The 16379-nt window shown below is 41.3% G+C and overlaps 1 protein-coding gene across 2 annotated transcripts in view; it reads right to left on the bottom strand.

Annotated features, from left to right (window-relative positions):
• Positions 1–9441: 9441 nt before the first annotated feature.
• Positions 9442–16379, bottom strand: part of LOC129701066 (uncharacterized) — a 49957-nt gene continuing 43019 nt past the window's right edge. For both annotated transcript variants that reach the window (XM_055642016.1, XM_055642015.1), the window contains one exon: positions 9442–11755. In XM_055642016.1, the coding sequence (XP_055497991.1) occupies positions 11565–11755 (191 nt within the window). In that variant the 3' untranslated portion in view covers positions 9442–11564. The remainder of the gene's footprint in view (positions 11756–16379) is intronic.

Here is a 16379-nt window from a genome sequence, read left to right on the forward strand (position 1 = left end):
AGGGCCACATCTAACTCCCTCCTAAATATAGCCAATGAACTGGCCTCAACTACCTTCTGTGGCAGAGAGTTCCAGAGATTCACCACTCACTGTGTGAAAAATGTTTTTCTCATCTCGGTCCTATAGGATTTCCCCTTTATCCTTAAACTGTGACACCTTGTCCAGGATATGGGTGTGCAGGGCAGCATTTCAGAGTGTACAGATATTACATGCTCAAAGGTGTGCTGAAGACTGAGGAGGCAAATAACAGACCACAGGAAGATGCAGTTAGTGACTGAAAGCACAAAATTAGACAGATTAAATTTAATACAGAGAAAAGTACATGTGTATATCAGAATTATTTAACAACATGGACGGAATGGCATAGTTCTAAAGGTGTGTGGGGAAAGAGTCTATGTGCATAGCTTTCTGAAAGTGCCAACCTTGTTGAGAGTTAGTAAAGGTATACCGGAACCTAGGATTTATTAAATAAATATAATAGCAGAAACATTATGTGAAATTTCATAAAGAAAGGATGGGCTATAATTGGAGTCCTGCAAACAGTTCTGGGCATTTCATATTGGGAAGGATAGAAAAGGCCAAGTGACAAAGCAGAAGAGACCTATTGAAAGATGGAGCTGCAGGGAACTGAGGAGACATGTGATGTCTATGATAATTGAGGGGAACCCCCATTCCCTAAGGATTGTGAACATCTCTGAGCTCCTGGTATGGAATCTGGCTGGGAGGCTCGGTCTCCACGAGCTAACACATTCTGCAATTTAGATGCACACCGGAAATATCAGAATTTAATCTATTATTTACTTTCCTTTTTGTTAAAATGTAAACATGAATTTAATCTGATTAAAAGCCTCTGGAAACCTCAGTACGCCACATCACTGGTTCTACTTATCGATTCTACCGCACATCCTCAAAGATCTCCAGCAGATGAGTCAAATTAGATTTCCCTTTCATAAATCCATGCTGAATGCTCAAGCCTATTATATTTTGCTTTTCTATTATTAAATCCTTCATTACTTGCCTGTATATGCTTGACACATTAATGTATTGGAGACAAGGCCACCACTTCCTTCCCCCTGTGCACCAGATTCACACACTAACCAAATTGACAACTGTGTGGTCTGTTTATAATTCCCTGTTCAAAGCAATACTGCCTGTTAATCATTATCACTGCAGCGTAAGCTTAGCCATGGGGAGTCATATACTAAATGTACACAACAGTGGCCATTATTTGTTGTTACTGTGCATTTGGTGTGCCCATGAATCACTATTAATGCACACATCTGTACACATTAATCACTGCTACTACACTGACAGTACACATTAATCAGCACTGTTGCATACTTTGCAGCACACAGTGGAATTCAATCGTCACAAAGCCTCCATACTAATCACTGTATGACTGAGATGCACCTGTCATTCACTACTAATTAACGCACTAGTAATTGACATTATTAACCTACATAGCAGGCACAATTAACTAACTACATAATAGTTAATTCATTGCTATTGCTGTAGTATCCCAATTGATCACTAGTGCACAACACATGACTTTTTTACACATAGTGATGTTCATTAAGAAGTATGATTGTACCACAGAGTACATTATTCACAAAACATATCAATTAATTGCCAAGTAATAGAAAGGTTGTACAAGTCGTTGGTGAGGACGCTTTTGGAGTGTTGTGTTGAGTTTTGGTCACCCTGATATAGGAAGGGTGCCATTAGGCTGGAGAGGGTGCAGATAATGTTTACAAGGATATTGGCAAGAATTAAGTGTCTGAGCTATACGCAGAGATTGAGCAGGCTAGGACACGATTCCTGGGAGCGCAGAAGGTCTTATTATAGAGGTGTATAAAACCATACTGTAAATAGATAGGGTGAATCCCCAGTCTTTTTTACTAGGGTAATCAAGAACCAGAGAGCATAGGTTTAAGGTGAGAGAGGAGAGATTTAAGAGGAGCCCGAGGGGCAACTTTTTCAAAAAGAAGGTGGTGGGTATTTGGAACAAGCTGCCAGAGGAAGTAGTTGAGGAGGCAGCTACAATAACAACATTTAAAATATGTTTGGATAGGTACGTGGATAGGAATGTTTAGAGGGATATGGGTCATTCATGTGTAAATGGGGACAGATTGGTCAACATGGGCGTGTTGGGGTGAAGGGCCTGTTTCTGGGCTGTATGGCTCTATGATTCCAAGGTAGTGTCCATTCATCACCACTACAGTAAACATCAGATTCACAACTACTGTACAAAGCAATGCCCATACTCGTACTGCTGTTGCCTATTGTCACGATCACGATACAGTTACATCTTTACCCATTAATCAATATTACTTAGCACGGCGCAACTACAAATGCACAAAGCTGTACCTTTAATCACAGTTACCCTATGTAACTGTGACTGTTAATCATCATTACTGTATATTTCATCAATCACTATTACCAAACCCTGCATTGTCCATCAGTCATGACTACTGTATGCAACAGTACCCATTAATCACTCCTAATCTGGAGCAGCATCTTTAATTGCACTTTGATGCTTATAAATTAACATTACCAAACGGTGTCTTTGATCACCATTACTTGGAAGGGGGTTCCATGTCATTCATGGTTACTGAATCAATTACAGTGCCCATTTATTACCCCCAATGCATCCCGCATTGGCCCTTAATCCTCTTTTGTGCAATGTCTCCCAACACTAGGGGAAAGGGAAATTATTTATTAGGAATCTGAGGGGTAACTTTTTCACATAAAGGGTGGTGGGTGTATGGAACGAGCTGCCAGAAGACATAGTTGAGGCAGATACTATTGCAACGTTTAAGAAATATTTGGACAGGTACATGGATAGGACAAGTTTGGATGGATATGAACCAAACACAGGCAGGTGGGACTAGTGTAGCTGGGATATGTTGGCCGGTGAAGGGCCTGTTTCCACACTGTACCACTCTATGACTATGACTCTAATGACTGTACACAGCACCGCACATTAACACTACCACCGCATATACAGTAGTACGACCTTTTAATCATTATCCTTCACATGCTTTAACCTCCATTTCTTTATTTATCAATGCCCATTAATTTCTAATGGAAGGATAGCATCCATTTATTATGACCACACAGCTAATTCATCAATAGATATCATTGTACATGGCAATTCCCAGTAATTGTATCATTCAAGATTCATGATTCAAGAGAGTTTATTGTCATGCGTCCCTGATAGGACAATGACATTCTTGCTTTGCTTCAGCACAACAGAACATAGTAGGCATGACTACAAAACAGATCAGTGTGTCCATATAGCATTATATAAATATATACACATGAATAAATAAAACGATAAAATGCAAATAAACAGATAATGGGCTATTAATGTTCAGAGTTTAGTCCGAACCAAGTTTAATAGCCTGATGGCTGTGGGGAAGTAGTTATTCCTGAACTTGGTCGTTGCAGTCTTCAGGCTTCTGTATCTACTACCTGAAGGTAGCGGGGAGATGAGTGTGTGGCCAGGATGGTAACACAACAGTTAATTACAGTGTATTGGCCTGTCCATATATCTAAATTGTGAGCACCAGTTAACTTCATTCACCAATACTGTGCACAATAGTGATTACGTTATCATGATATTGTTCAAGGACTTTGAACACGGATCCAGAAATGTGAGTTTGAATCCCATTATTGAAATTCTTGCAGTAAATCTGAAGTTAAAAGTCTAGAATCAATAATGGTAATGGTGTAGCCATCAGATTGTCATAGGAACTCATTTGATTCACTAATGTTCCTCAGGGAAGGGAATGTGTTGTCTTTGCCGAGTGTGGTCTGTATGTGACTGATGACTCACCACACCTGAGTAGACTATTGCTGATGCATCAGTTCATGAACGATGATGGACAATAAATGAGTAGATGGCACAAGGAACTGCAGTTGCTGGTTTATGTAAAAAAAAACACACAAAGTGCTGGAGTAACACAGTGCATCTGGCAGTATCTCTTGAGAAAATGGAGAGATGACGTTTTCCAGTCATTGTTGGGATTGTGGTTGAGTGAGTGGAGGTCTGTGCGTTCAAAAGGTTTTATTGGAATTGTTGCTTTGTCCAACCCATCCTCTCTTCCAGCTTTCTCTCCCTCATCACCACGATCAGTCTGAAGAAGGGTCTTGACCCGAAACGTCACCCATTCCTTTGCTAAAGAGATGCTGCCTGTCCCGCTGAGTTCCTCCAGTACTTTGTGTCTTTTTTTTAATGACGACATTGTGAGTGTCATCTACATCCTGTGACTAAATAAATACCAATTGTATTTATTGAACGCAGCAATATCTACCAGTTAAATATTACAGTGTACACTAACTACAAATAATGAACCTAGCAACCCTATTGTCCATTTAAAATGTATATACCATTGTTGATTAATAACTAACTTTACAGTGGTGTCCATTAATTGATAACAACTGTACATTATAACTTTAAGTGAGATGAAAAGGCATTGTCACAAGCATTAATATTCTGTTATTGCTGTAAGTAGAGTTATACTGCCCCTTCAGCCCAGCTTTTCCATGCTGTCCAAGATGTCTTCCTGAGCTAGTCTCATTATTCATGTTTGCCCCATATCCCTCTAAATCGTTCCAATCTGTGTCCTGCCCAGATGTCTTTTAAACTCAAGCATAGATAAGGTGAAAATCCATGGTGTTTCTTGAGGAACAAGAATTAACAGTCCTAGGATTTTGGTGAAGGAGGAAAGATTGAAAAGGCACCAGAGGGTTTATATTTTCATACAGAGGGTAGTGCATATGCCAGAAGAAATGCCAGGCGTATGCAATAACAACATTTAAAAGACACCTGGACAGACGTATGGAAAGGAAAGGTTTGGAGGGATATGGGCCAGGCACAAAGAAAGGGCACTAGCTCGCTTGGGCAACTTGTGGGTACATGTGGGGCTGAAGGCCCTGTTTCTGTGTTGTATATCTCTATCTCCATGACTCTAAACATTGTAATTATACCTGCCTCGAGCACATCATCTGGTAGCTCATTCAATACATCTCCCCTCCCTCTACTATTTCAGTTCAAATGAAGGGTCTCGACCCAAAACATATTTTCCCCCCCACAGATGATGCCTGACCCTCAGCTGCTCATTTCTATCGGACTGAAGGTAGCTATTGAGTCTGACAGGGCAAGACCATGGTGAGATTTTAAAACAAGGATGAGATGTTTAAAATTTCCTGAATGGGGACCATTCTGGTCAAGCACACTGAAATGATTACATGTAAGGATCTGGGTAGCAGCATCAAGAGAATTAAGGATACGAGAGCAGCAGCTTGAAGCCTCTTCTGTCAGCTATACCAAGAAAGATGAGCAGCCTCTTAGACCTGGAGCCCCATGTCATCACCACTGGTTGAAGCCCAGGATTCCTGTGTTAATTTGTACTCACCCAGACTCCAGAGAACCAGTCATTGAATGCAGAATGAGGAGGCCACATTGCTGTTGGAAACATGTCTGCACAATGCAGAAGGCACAGCATTTGGTCACTCCCTGTATGCATTGTGTTACTATGTTATTAATTTTGTCCTATTCTCCCTTTCTTTGACCGGGTATCTGTTTCTGTCTGATTGCACTTCTGTGTGGCAGTGGCGCATTAAATGCAATATGTAAATGTTGAGATACACAATTGTAGAAGGTCTTAGCTGTAATATTCTTGGTCGAGTCATAACATTTCGGCTACAAATCCTACATTGGGTGTTTGAGCCCAAAAATCTAATCCAACGTTCCAATGTGATATAACATTATAGCAAGATAACACCTGCTTTCTCCAGTTGATGTGAAAGTTCAAATAACATAGAAACATAGAAAATAGGAGGAGGCCATTCGGCCCTTTGAGCCAGCATCACCATTCATTGTGATCATGGCTGATCATCCCCAATCAATAACCCGTGCCTGCCTTCTCCCCATATTCCTTGATTCCACTAGCCCCCTAGAGCTCTATCTAACTCTCTCTTAAATCCATCCAGTGATTTGGCCACCACTGCCCTCTGTGGCAGGGAATTCCACAAATTCACAACTCTCTGGGTGAAAAAGTTTTTTTCTCACCTCGGTCTTAAATGGCGTCCCCATTATTCTAATAGCATTATTTGAATGAGTTATCCTTGGTATCAAGGCAATACATATTTACCAAGAAACATCATAAAATAAAGAGATCTTGATGATTATTAAATTGTTTGCAGGCAAATTGCGTGCCACATTTCTTCATTACTGCATTGAGTATACCTCAAAAGTCATGCACCTTTGCAGCACAGAAACAGACTTTTGGCCCAACTCGTCATGTCAACCGGGTTGTTTAATCACCTGCCTGTGCCGGGGCCATATTCCTCTAAAGCTTTCTCATCCATGTAACTGACCAAATGTCTTTTAAATGTTATAATTGTAACAATGTAACATCTAGCAGCTTGTTCCATACATGCACCATTCTCGGTATGAAACAGTTGCCCCTCAGGTTCCTTTTAATCTTTCCCCTCTCATCTTAAATCTATATTCTCCAGTTTTTAACTCCCCTACCCTAGGGAAAAGACCATGGTTGTTCACCTTATCTAGGCCCCTTATGACTTTAAGTACCTCCATATCTCAACCTTCCACACTCCAGGGAAAATAGACTCCTCAAGAGATTTTTTGATCCCAGCTGCCTGTACGTGACCCATACCTTTTTACTGACTATTCTTTGTTATCCAAGGTTCCCTACCCCTGCAGCCCTGCCCTTCAATCTAATAGGAACATGGTGGCCCTGAACATTTGCTATTTCACATTTAAAGGCTTTCCACTTATCAGATATCTCTTTACCTACAAACGGTCTCCTCCAATCAACTTGTAAATGTTCCTGTCTTGTACCATCAAAATTGGTTTTGTCCCAATTTAGACTTTAACTTTTAGACCAGTTCTATCCATTTCCATAGTTATCTTCAAACTAATAGAATTATGGTCTTTGGCCCCAAAGTGCTCTCTTGCTAATACTTCAGTCACTTGTTTTGCCTTATTTCATAAGAGGAGGCTGACCTATATATATATATATATGACCTATTATATATATATATATATGTTGTAGACTGAGAAAAATGTTCCCAAGCACACTTAACAATTTCCATCCCATCTGAGCCCAATGATAGTCCCAGGCTATATTTGGAAAGCCAAAATCCCCACTATTACAACCCAAATTTTTAAGAAGCTATCTATAATCTCCTTAGATATTTTTACCTCAGGGGGGCGGGGGGAGGGGGGTCTATAGTACAATCTTTGGACAATATCCCAGGATAATCTCCCAAATCAAGAATGCAACTCCCCCTCCTCTCTTATGTCCATCCTCATGCCTCCTGTAGCATTTGTTCCCCGAGACATTGAATTGCCAGCCATGTTCCTCCCTCAGCCCTGTTTCTGTAATAGTTATAATATCCCAGTCCTATGTTCTATCCATGCCCTAACTGCAACTGCTTTGCTATCAGGCCTCTCGCTTTGAACTAAATGCATTTTAAACCATCGGACTTTCCTAACTCCCTGGACCATTTCATTGTCTTAAAGCACCGTTGGTAGTTTTGAAACATGTTATGCCGAACGTCCTTCATTTTTAAAACAAAATATATGAGTTCATGTGCACATCTTAATAGAATTTGCATATACTTTCAAACATGCTCATGAATGTTTTTGCACACCATCAAATAGTTTCTTCAAACGGTATATTGTTGAGCATATGCACGCCATTTTGATGGAAGTTAATGAAAACACTTAATACCAATATTTAATTGACTGTTTTCCTATAATATTTATTAGTAATAGTTTTTTAATTGAATATTTATATTTAATGAATATCTCTGTGTACATTATTTAATCAAGAATATATACAACCCTTAAGCAAAATGTATTACGAGAATTTCAAAGTCAGCAAGAAGATTAATGTCACAGCATTGGAACAATTAACTGCAGCCTCGTCCAGGACATCAGTGTCTGAAACAAAGGTTCTTCTTGTAATGTGTTGTTGCAGATTTGCACGGCATCCTTAATCCCTCTGGGCAAGATTGACAATCAGCAGCTGGGGTTGAGGCAAGAGAGATCCCCTCCTCCCACCATGCTCTCTGGGGACAGAGGACCAGCTGGCTTCATTAGCATTACAATGGCTGTGGACGAGGCAGCTCAGGATGGAAGGTATTAGTTAAGCAGCTTTTCACTGATGACCCAGTGATTTTTGACAATGCTTCTTCCTCCCGCCACCTGATCTCCTCCACATCACCCCCCATATTTCCTGCCAACAAAGGGGAGTCATGGTGAGCAGAACGTGCAACCTTTAATCACAGAACTACACAGAAACAGGAATACTGAAACATGTCATGCAAGCCGAGCCTCCTAGAATGGCTTTTTTCATATCTTGCACAGGAACCCAGTTCCACCCATTCATCTCACTGTCAGTGGATCCTTTTCCTTTTCCCCTCACATATTAATAATCCTCTTGCCTTAAATAAATTGTAATTATTCGCTTCTATCATTCCAAGTTATATCAAGCTCTACTTTCACTCTGGCCTCTTGGTGAATACACAAGGAACTGCAGATGCTGGAAATTAGAACACAAATTGCTGGAGTGACTTAGTGGATCAGGCTGTATCTCTGGAGGACCTGCATAATTGACATTTTGGGTTGGGACCTTTCTTCAGATTTCAATGAAAGGGTTCCAACCTGAAACATTGCCTATCCGTGTTCTGAATAGATGCTGCCTGACCCATTGAGTTATCGCGACACTTTGTGCTCTCTGGGTGCCAATGTTCTTCCTTGCTTTCAGACTGGAGGTATTAGTGGCCATCTCATGTTAATGGCCCCAGTTTTGAATTTATTTCACAACACCTTCTCTACACCATCCATGCGGTTTCTTTAACCTCCATACCTTCTCCCCCACCTGCCTCCAACAACCCATCACCCTCCCCTCCATTGGTGCCACTATCACATGCCAGTCCCTGCCTCATCTCTTCCCTCTCACCTCTTTGCATGTACACCGTGGGTAAAAGACCTGTTCCTGCGCTGTATTGTTCTAAGTTCAATACTGACTACCCCCCCCCCCCCCCCCCTTTACACTCTCAGTCTTGTTGCAGGGTGTTGACCCAAAACATTGTTGACTTTCCCATTGCCTCCATAGATGCTGCCTGACATGCTGAGTTCCTCCAGACATTTTTTGTTGTTCCTCCAGTTTCATCAATTCATTTTTACTTACTTGCCTTCAAGAGATTTCCACCTAAACAAATAACTAGTGGGAATGGGAGTAGTAATGAAGGTACGATAGTGATGAGGCTTCCAGGGATAGGGACAAGCAGAGGTAGTGGACGTGGCTGAGGAGTGGGAGTTGAGGCTGGGACTATCCCAAAGTTTAAGAAACAGTTAGACAGGTACATGGATCGGACAGGTTTGGAGGGATATGGACCAAGCACAGGCAGGTGGGACTAGTGTAGCTGGGACATGTTGGCCAGTGTGGGCAAGTTGGGCTGAAGAGCCCATTTCCACACTGTATTGCTTTATAACTCTATGACAATCTCTGTACTCATTGAAATATCTAATCTTTCTCATAACTACTATTTTCCATCTTTGATACAATCCTGGTAAATCTTTGCTACATGCTCTCATTTGCTTCAATGTTCTTCCTATTGCAAAACATCAAACACTGCAAACTGTACTCTCACCGTCGTTTAATCCCAATTTGCCACACATTAATCATTAGAGAATACAATTACCTTAATTCTGCGAACAACATGGATACAGGCCAACGATACACACAAAATGCTGAGTAACTCACGGATCCAGCAGCATCTCTGGAGAAAAGGGATTGGTGACATTTCGGGTCAGGATCCTTTTTCAGACTGAAGATGAATCTCAACCCAAAACGTCACCTATCCATTTTATCCAGAGATGCTGCCTGTCCAGCTAAGTTACTCCAGCATTGTGTGTGTATCTTTGGTATAAACCAGCGTTAGCAGTTCCTTTTTATTTCATAGATACAGGCCAATCAGCCCACCCATTGTAATACTGTTCAGAAATAAATTGAATTGTCTTCTAACTTCTATCAGCAAAATTCTTTATTTCCTTTTTCCACATGAGCTGATCCGATCTTTTTTATATAGTATGTACTCCCGGTGCATTGAATTCCATATTCTCTTTCCCTTCCAGTTTTTCTGATTCTATATTTTATTTCTTGTTAAAAATGTTTTTTCATGGCTACGCAAAAATGAAAACACCATCTTGAATATGCTCTGTCATAGCTGTTCATAAGTTTAAAGATTTCCACAGAATTTCCAGGCAGTGCGAAGTGGTCCCAATTCATTGATGGCTTAAAGGAGGTAAGTTATGAAGAGGAGCTCTCTTCATCAAAAGGTGGTGAAAGTAGAGTCTTCGAGAGGTAGTTAGATCCTTGATCAGTCAGGAATGAAAGGTTATTTCAGCTTGAAAGAGACGTGGAGTTGAGATTACAAGCAGATCAGCTGTGATCTTGATCATTAATGGATCAAGCTTGACAGGCTTATTTCTGCTTCCAATTCATGTTGGTTTTTAAAAGACATTGATTGGAAGGCCACTCACCATGCTTATCAAATTCCTTGTTTTGTGCAACAATATCATTTAGTTCACATTTCTCCACATTGCCCTGCACCTGCCATCATTTTCTCCTCCCACTACTTCTTCCCAGCTTCTCAGTCTTGTATAATTGACTATCTTGGATATTGAAGTACCTGTAGCCATCTCTACATCATGCACGTACTGAAATATCAGTCATAGCTTTAATTTCAGAATGGTTTCACTTCTGATTCCAAATAAGCAATGTTTTCGCTCTTAGGATTCCTGAGCTCGTTTTCAGAGGAAAATATTTTCAGGGGAATGAGGGGAAAAGACTGGCATGGAGGATGGATGGTCCTGAAGTTGTGGACGGGACTATATAAATGTAATCTTTCTGTTTTTGTCTTTAAATAAGTGTCTGGCACCAATGCTGTTAAATATTAGCTATTTCATTTTGTGAGCAACTTTGTATTCCTAAACAGTATTGTATAGGGAACATGGCAATTGTTTGAATTATAGCTGTTGCTGGTATTAAACATGTGGTGTGCATAAAGAACATATTCTAACATTTACAAAAGAATGGCACAGTTTGTTTGTCAGTAACTCAGTGCCTCCGGTTGACAGAATAGAGACTGTACTTTAGTCTGGCTGTAAAGACTCAATTAGTTTTGTAGTTTTGATGTCAAGGAGAGCATTCTCTCAGTTATCTGCAGGAACGGAGGTTTTACTACTCTGCACTATTGCTATTGAGCAATAAATGGAGAATGTTTATCAAAGTTGTATATAGCAATGATGTTCAATCTTGATACCAATCAGGATTCCATCCTTTGATAAAGGCACCCAGACAAGTGGCTCTTGTAGCCTTATACACATGCCTTGGATATGACAACTAATCCACATACAATGGCCACTTTGATCCAGAGACCTTTTTAACTTTGGAATATACTGAAAGTACTTTGATTGCACATCTAAACCACGGGCCAGTGACTGTTACTATCGATATTCCTCGTCATGTGCTAACATTATGCCTTCTGACCCTAATTGACACTGTGTTGTCTTGTAACATCAGACTGTTCACTTCATTGAAACTGAGATCTTCCACACGTTCTCCATTGACTTCCAGAACTTCATCCCCTGGTTCCAGCAATCCAGAGTACAATTTCTCGGCATTCTTGTCTGCCATTTGGTGAATAAATATACCTAAAGCCAAGAAAAAATAATATGATTTAACTTCATAAAGTCGCTGCTCTGAAGATTTGCTCAATACAGTCGGGTGCAGGAGGAATGCAAGGAGTGGAATTGTTTAAATTTGTCTATATGTAGATTATTGATGAGAATAAATTAAAAAAAATCAGGTTAATAGAACCTGGCAAAAATATCTACTTGAATATGAAGTTTAAGGGCTCTAAGAATGTCAAGATAGTTACAGCACTGAAAAGTGAAAGGATGTAATACGTGATTTACATCTTTGTGACCAATGCAGCACAAGCTGCCAAAGTTGAATGCATGAGGTTCTTAACAACATGTAGATTAATAAAATTAAACCAACTGACATTATTGGATAACAAAATGTACACATTGTGCTAATGTATTGATTCTTCACCTTTGTGCTGCCTTTGGACACTTTGCTTGCCCTTCTCCTGCTGTGGTCTATGTAATGCAGACATATTTAGAAGTCTGTGTTTGCTGTTGAGGAGGCCACTGATGGCCAGCATGGCCCACTGTGATCAGCCCTCCTAGGCTGTCCGCACCATGTTTGCATGAGGGCCAGGAACCTGGACCAGCTAATACTATGGCAAATGGAAGGATGCTGTTCAAGTACAAACTGCTGGAAGTACAAGTACTCTGAGCTTGAGAACATTTATTTCTCCACAGAGCCACTGGGATAGCAGTTGGCCTGTAATTTGGGGAGACAACATTGAACTGCTACTTTCACTTCCTCGAAGCACATGTTGACTTTAATTGATTGAGATGATTTAACGCAATGCTGGCAGCAAGCTGTGCCTGACTGGTGTAACATATTGTTTTGTTGCCAGTAGACTGAGCTTCGCTGCTGCATGCAGACTTCAGATGGCCTCCACCTGTGCTGCTGTGGAGGCTGAAAAGTCTGTGATCAATGACTACACCATGACCGGGCCTGACAGATCTGAAATACCCAGCACTTCTCAGATGATCAGATTGACTTCTGGTTTCTCTCAGCCTATGTATTTTACAGAAGGGCTCCCCCACACTTCCTGACAGCTCTCAGTTCCTCTCTCAGTGGACTATGCACAAATCATATACTTAGGCAAATTCATTGTCTTTCTCCTGTAGATTACATAGAAACATAGAAAATAGGTGCAGGAGTAGGCCATTCGGCCCTTCGGGCCTGCACTGCCATTCAATATGATCATGGCTGATCATCCAACTCAGTATCCTGTACCTGCCTTCTCTCCATACCCCCTGATCCCTTTAGCCACAAGGGCCACATCTAACTCCCTCTTAAATATAGCCAATGAACTGGTCTCAACTACCTTCTGTGGCAGAGAGTTCCAGAGATTCACCACTCTCTGTGTGAAAAATGTTTTTCTCATCTCGGTCCTAAAGGATTTCCCCTTTATCCTTAAACTGTGACCCCTTGTCCTGGACTTCCCCAACATCGGGAACAATCTTCCTGCATCTAGCCTGTCCAACCCCGTAAGAATTTTGTAAGTTTCTCTTTTATCCTTTTGCAACCCTCGTCAAAACCGTTGAGAACTTAGCTGTCCTTCTGGACGTTGACACACTTATCTCCTGACCTGGCTGCATCTGGCTTGTGGCCGTTGCCCCATCACATCAAGCACACACCGTCTAATTACCTTGTACAGTATATTCTAGCACGACAGAATCTGAGATCCTGCTTGGAGAATTCAAGCGCAATGATGCTGCATCCTATCATTCCATCCTTGCTAGAGTTGCAGAATCATACAATGTTGATTCTGGGAATTGCTTTTTTGGGTGGTACCTCTCCCAGCACCTACCTGCACCACACCACATTTTCACAGGCCTTCCTGTTATTCTCTCATTTCTCCTGCTGAGTATTGCCTGTTCCAGTAGAAACGTTGCCTATTTCTTTCGCTCCATAGATGCTGCTGCACCCGCTGAATTTCTCCAGCATTTTTGTGTACCTTCGATTTTCCAGCATAGAAACATAGAAAATAGGTGCAGGAGTAGGCCATTCGGCCCTTCGAGCCTGCACCGCCATTCAATATGATCATGGCTGATCATTCAACTCGGTATCCTGTACCTTGCCTTCTCTCCATACCCCCTGATCCCTTTAGCCACAAGGGCCACATCTAACTCCCTCTTAACGAACTGGCCTCAACTACCTTCTGTGGCAGAGAATTCCAGCGATTCACCACTCTCCGTGTGAAAAGAGAGCATCTGCAGTTCCTTCTTAAACACAGGTGCAGGAGTAGGCCATTCGGCTCTTCGAGCCAGCACTGCCATTCAATGTGATGATGGCTGATCATCCCATATCTCTCTATACCTTTCCTATCCAAACATGTGTCCAAATGTCTTTTAAAAGTCACGATTGTATCCACTTCAATAGATTCCTCTGGCAGCTCGTTCCAGATACGGACTTTCCTCTGAGTGAATAGGTTGCGCAAGGTCCCTCCCAAATCTCCCAACTCTCACCTTAAGCCTGTACCCTCTAGTTTTAGAGGCTTGTGAGCATTCACTTTATCCATGCCCCTCATGATCTTGTACACTTTGATAAGATCACCCCTCAGCTCACTCCTATGCTCCACAGAAAAATGTCCCAGTCTATCCAACCTCTCCCTATAATGGGCCTGTCCCACTTGGGCGATTTTTCAGCAGACTGCCGAAGACTGTCAAGTTGCCGGCAGTCGCTTGAAAAACCGGCAACTGGAACGGTGACTGTCACTGAGTTACTGAGCATATTCCAGTGTCACATGGCATTTGTACATTTGGTTGCACATCGTAATGCTACAGCATGGGGGCAGTGTCCACACAGTGCTTGACTCTAAATCTATGGTACAACATCCCAATGTGTATACACTAACCTGATTCAGCCTAAAGAAGAAACACCACTCACTCTCTTCCTTACAATGAGTTCCTATGTATAAGATCATGTCAGCGGATGGAGGATTAATTTTATTTCTGTTCATTCAGCTTGGTGAAATGTTTCCAATCTGAGCATATCTGTGTGAGCTGGTTCAGCATGCTTAAAATTGTGAAATTTAATATAAATGAATTCAACTAATATACTCAACTAATAAATTGGAACAGTTGGTTAAGCAGACGATATATTGTACCTGCAACATGTGGGAACTGGTGGCCCTGCTGTAATAAACATGGAACTATATTTGCGACTGGGTCGATGGGCTACAGTCTGCTCTCCGAACATAATGGTAATTCAGGAAGTGCTGAACACAGTATTTCAGAAGGCCATCACACCCTCTCATATTAACTCCCTTCAAATCAGTGAATGGTCAGAAACAAGGTGATGTGACTTCAGGAGGGAGGTAGAAGGATCCAATTGTTGGTTCTTTCCTTTGTCTAACAGGGTAAAGGTTCTTACTCCCTTTCTGGACAAGCATGGGTTCTCCAGTGTGTGTGCAAACTGTCCATTGTATCAAGGCACAAGGAGCTTTCCAAGTCAGGTGAGAAAAGAGAAATGCAATGGAGGATAGCATAGTTAGGGGAAAATACATTGTTTTCTGCTGCAAAGACAGAGTGATCTGGAGGTATTATTATCTGCCTAGTAATAAGGTTAAGGGCATATCTTCCAGACTGGAGAAGAACTTGGAGTGGGAAGGAAAGGATCCAATTGTTGTGGTTCACATAGATGCTGAAAAATTGGTAGGACTGAGAAGGAGGTTCTACTGAGAAATTCTCAGGATCTTGGGGCAAAATTAAAATGCAGAACCACTAAAATGATAATGTCTGGATTATTACCCAAGCCGCCTGGTCATTGGCAAAGTGGTAATGCGTTACTGAAGGAGTGAAATTATAGAAATGGGTCGTTTCATGGGATAGTGAATTGGGGAAGGAGAGAACTGTTCTGTTGTGATGGGCTCCATCTGAATAATATTGGGGCTAGTTTCCATGTGAATTGCAAAATAGTGTTCTGGACAGGTCATTTGACTAAACAGGAAGTGGTGAGGACTCTACGAAAGGACTTTTAATAAATTAGTAGGAAATAAAAAAGCGGTGGCACAGGATAGTGTGCGGAAATGAGTACATAATGTGACACAGGCTGGGGCAGGAAATCTAAACAAAAGTGTGCAGCATAGGGCAAATCCAGAGTGAGTGAAAACTGTAGAAACACAAAGCGTAATGATCTTTATTTGAATGTATGTAATATTACAATAATGTAGATGAGTTGACAGCACAGATAGCAAAATAATCTACTAACTAACATTTGGAGTATTGTGTGCCGTTCTGATCACCCCATTACAGGAAGGATGTGGAGACCTTGGAAAGGGTGCTGAAAAGGTTTACTGGAAATCTACCTGAATATTAAGAGTATTAGCAATAAGGAGCAGTTAGACTAACTTAGATTGTTTTCTCTGGAGTGTCAGAGGCTGAGGAGAGACCTGATAAAAGCAGAAAACATTTGAGATAGGGGAGACAATCAGAACCTTTTTCCAAAGTTGGAATTGTCAAAGACTAGAGGGCTTAGGTTTAAGGTGAGAGGGGCAAAGTTTGAAGGAGATACGTGGGGCAAGGTTTTATTGCTAAGAGTGGTGGGTGCCTGGAATGCACTGCCAGGGGTGGTGGTCGAAGCAGATACGATAGTGGGATTTAAGAAGTTTTTGGATAGGCACATAGATATGCA

Source organism: Leucoraja erinacea, chromosome 10, assembly GCF_028641065.1.
Source record: "Leucoraja erinacea ecotype New England chromosome 10, Leri_hhj_1, whole genome shotgun sequence".
Lineage (NCBI taxonomy): Eukaryota > Metazoa > Chordata > Chondrichthyes > Rajiformes > Rajidae > Leucoraja > Leucoraja erinaceus.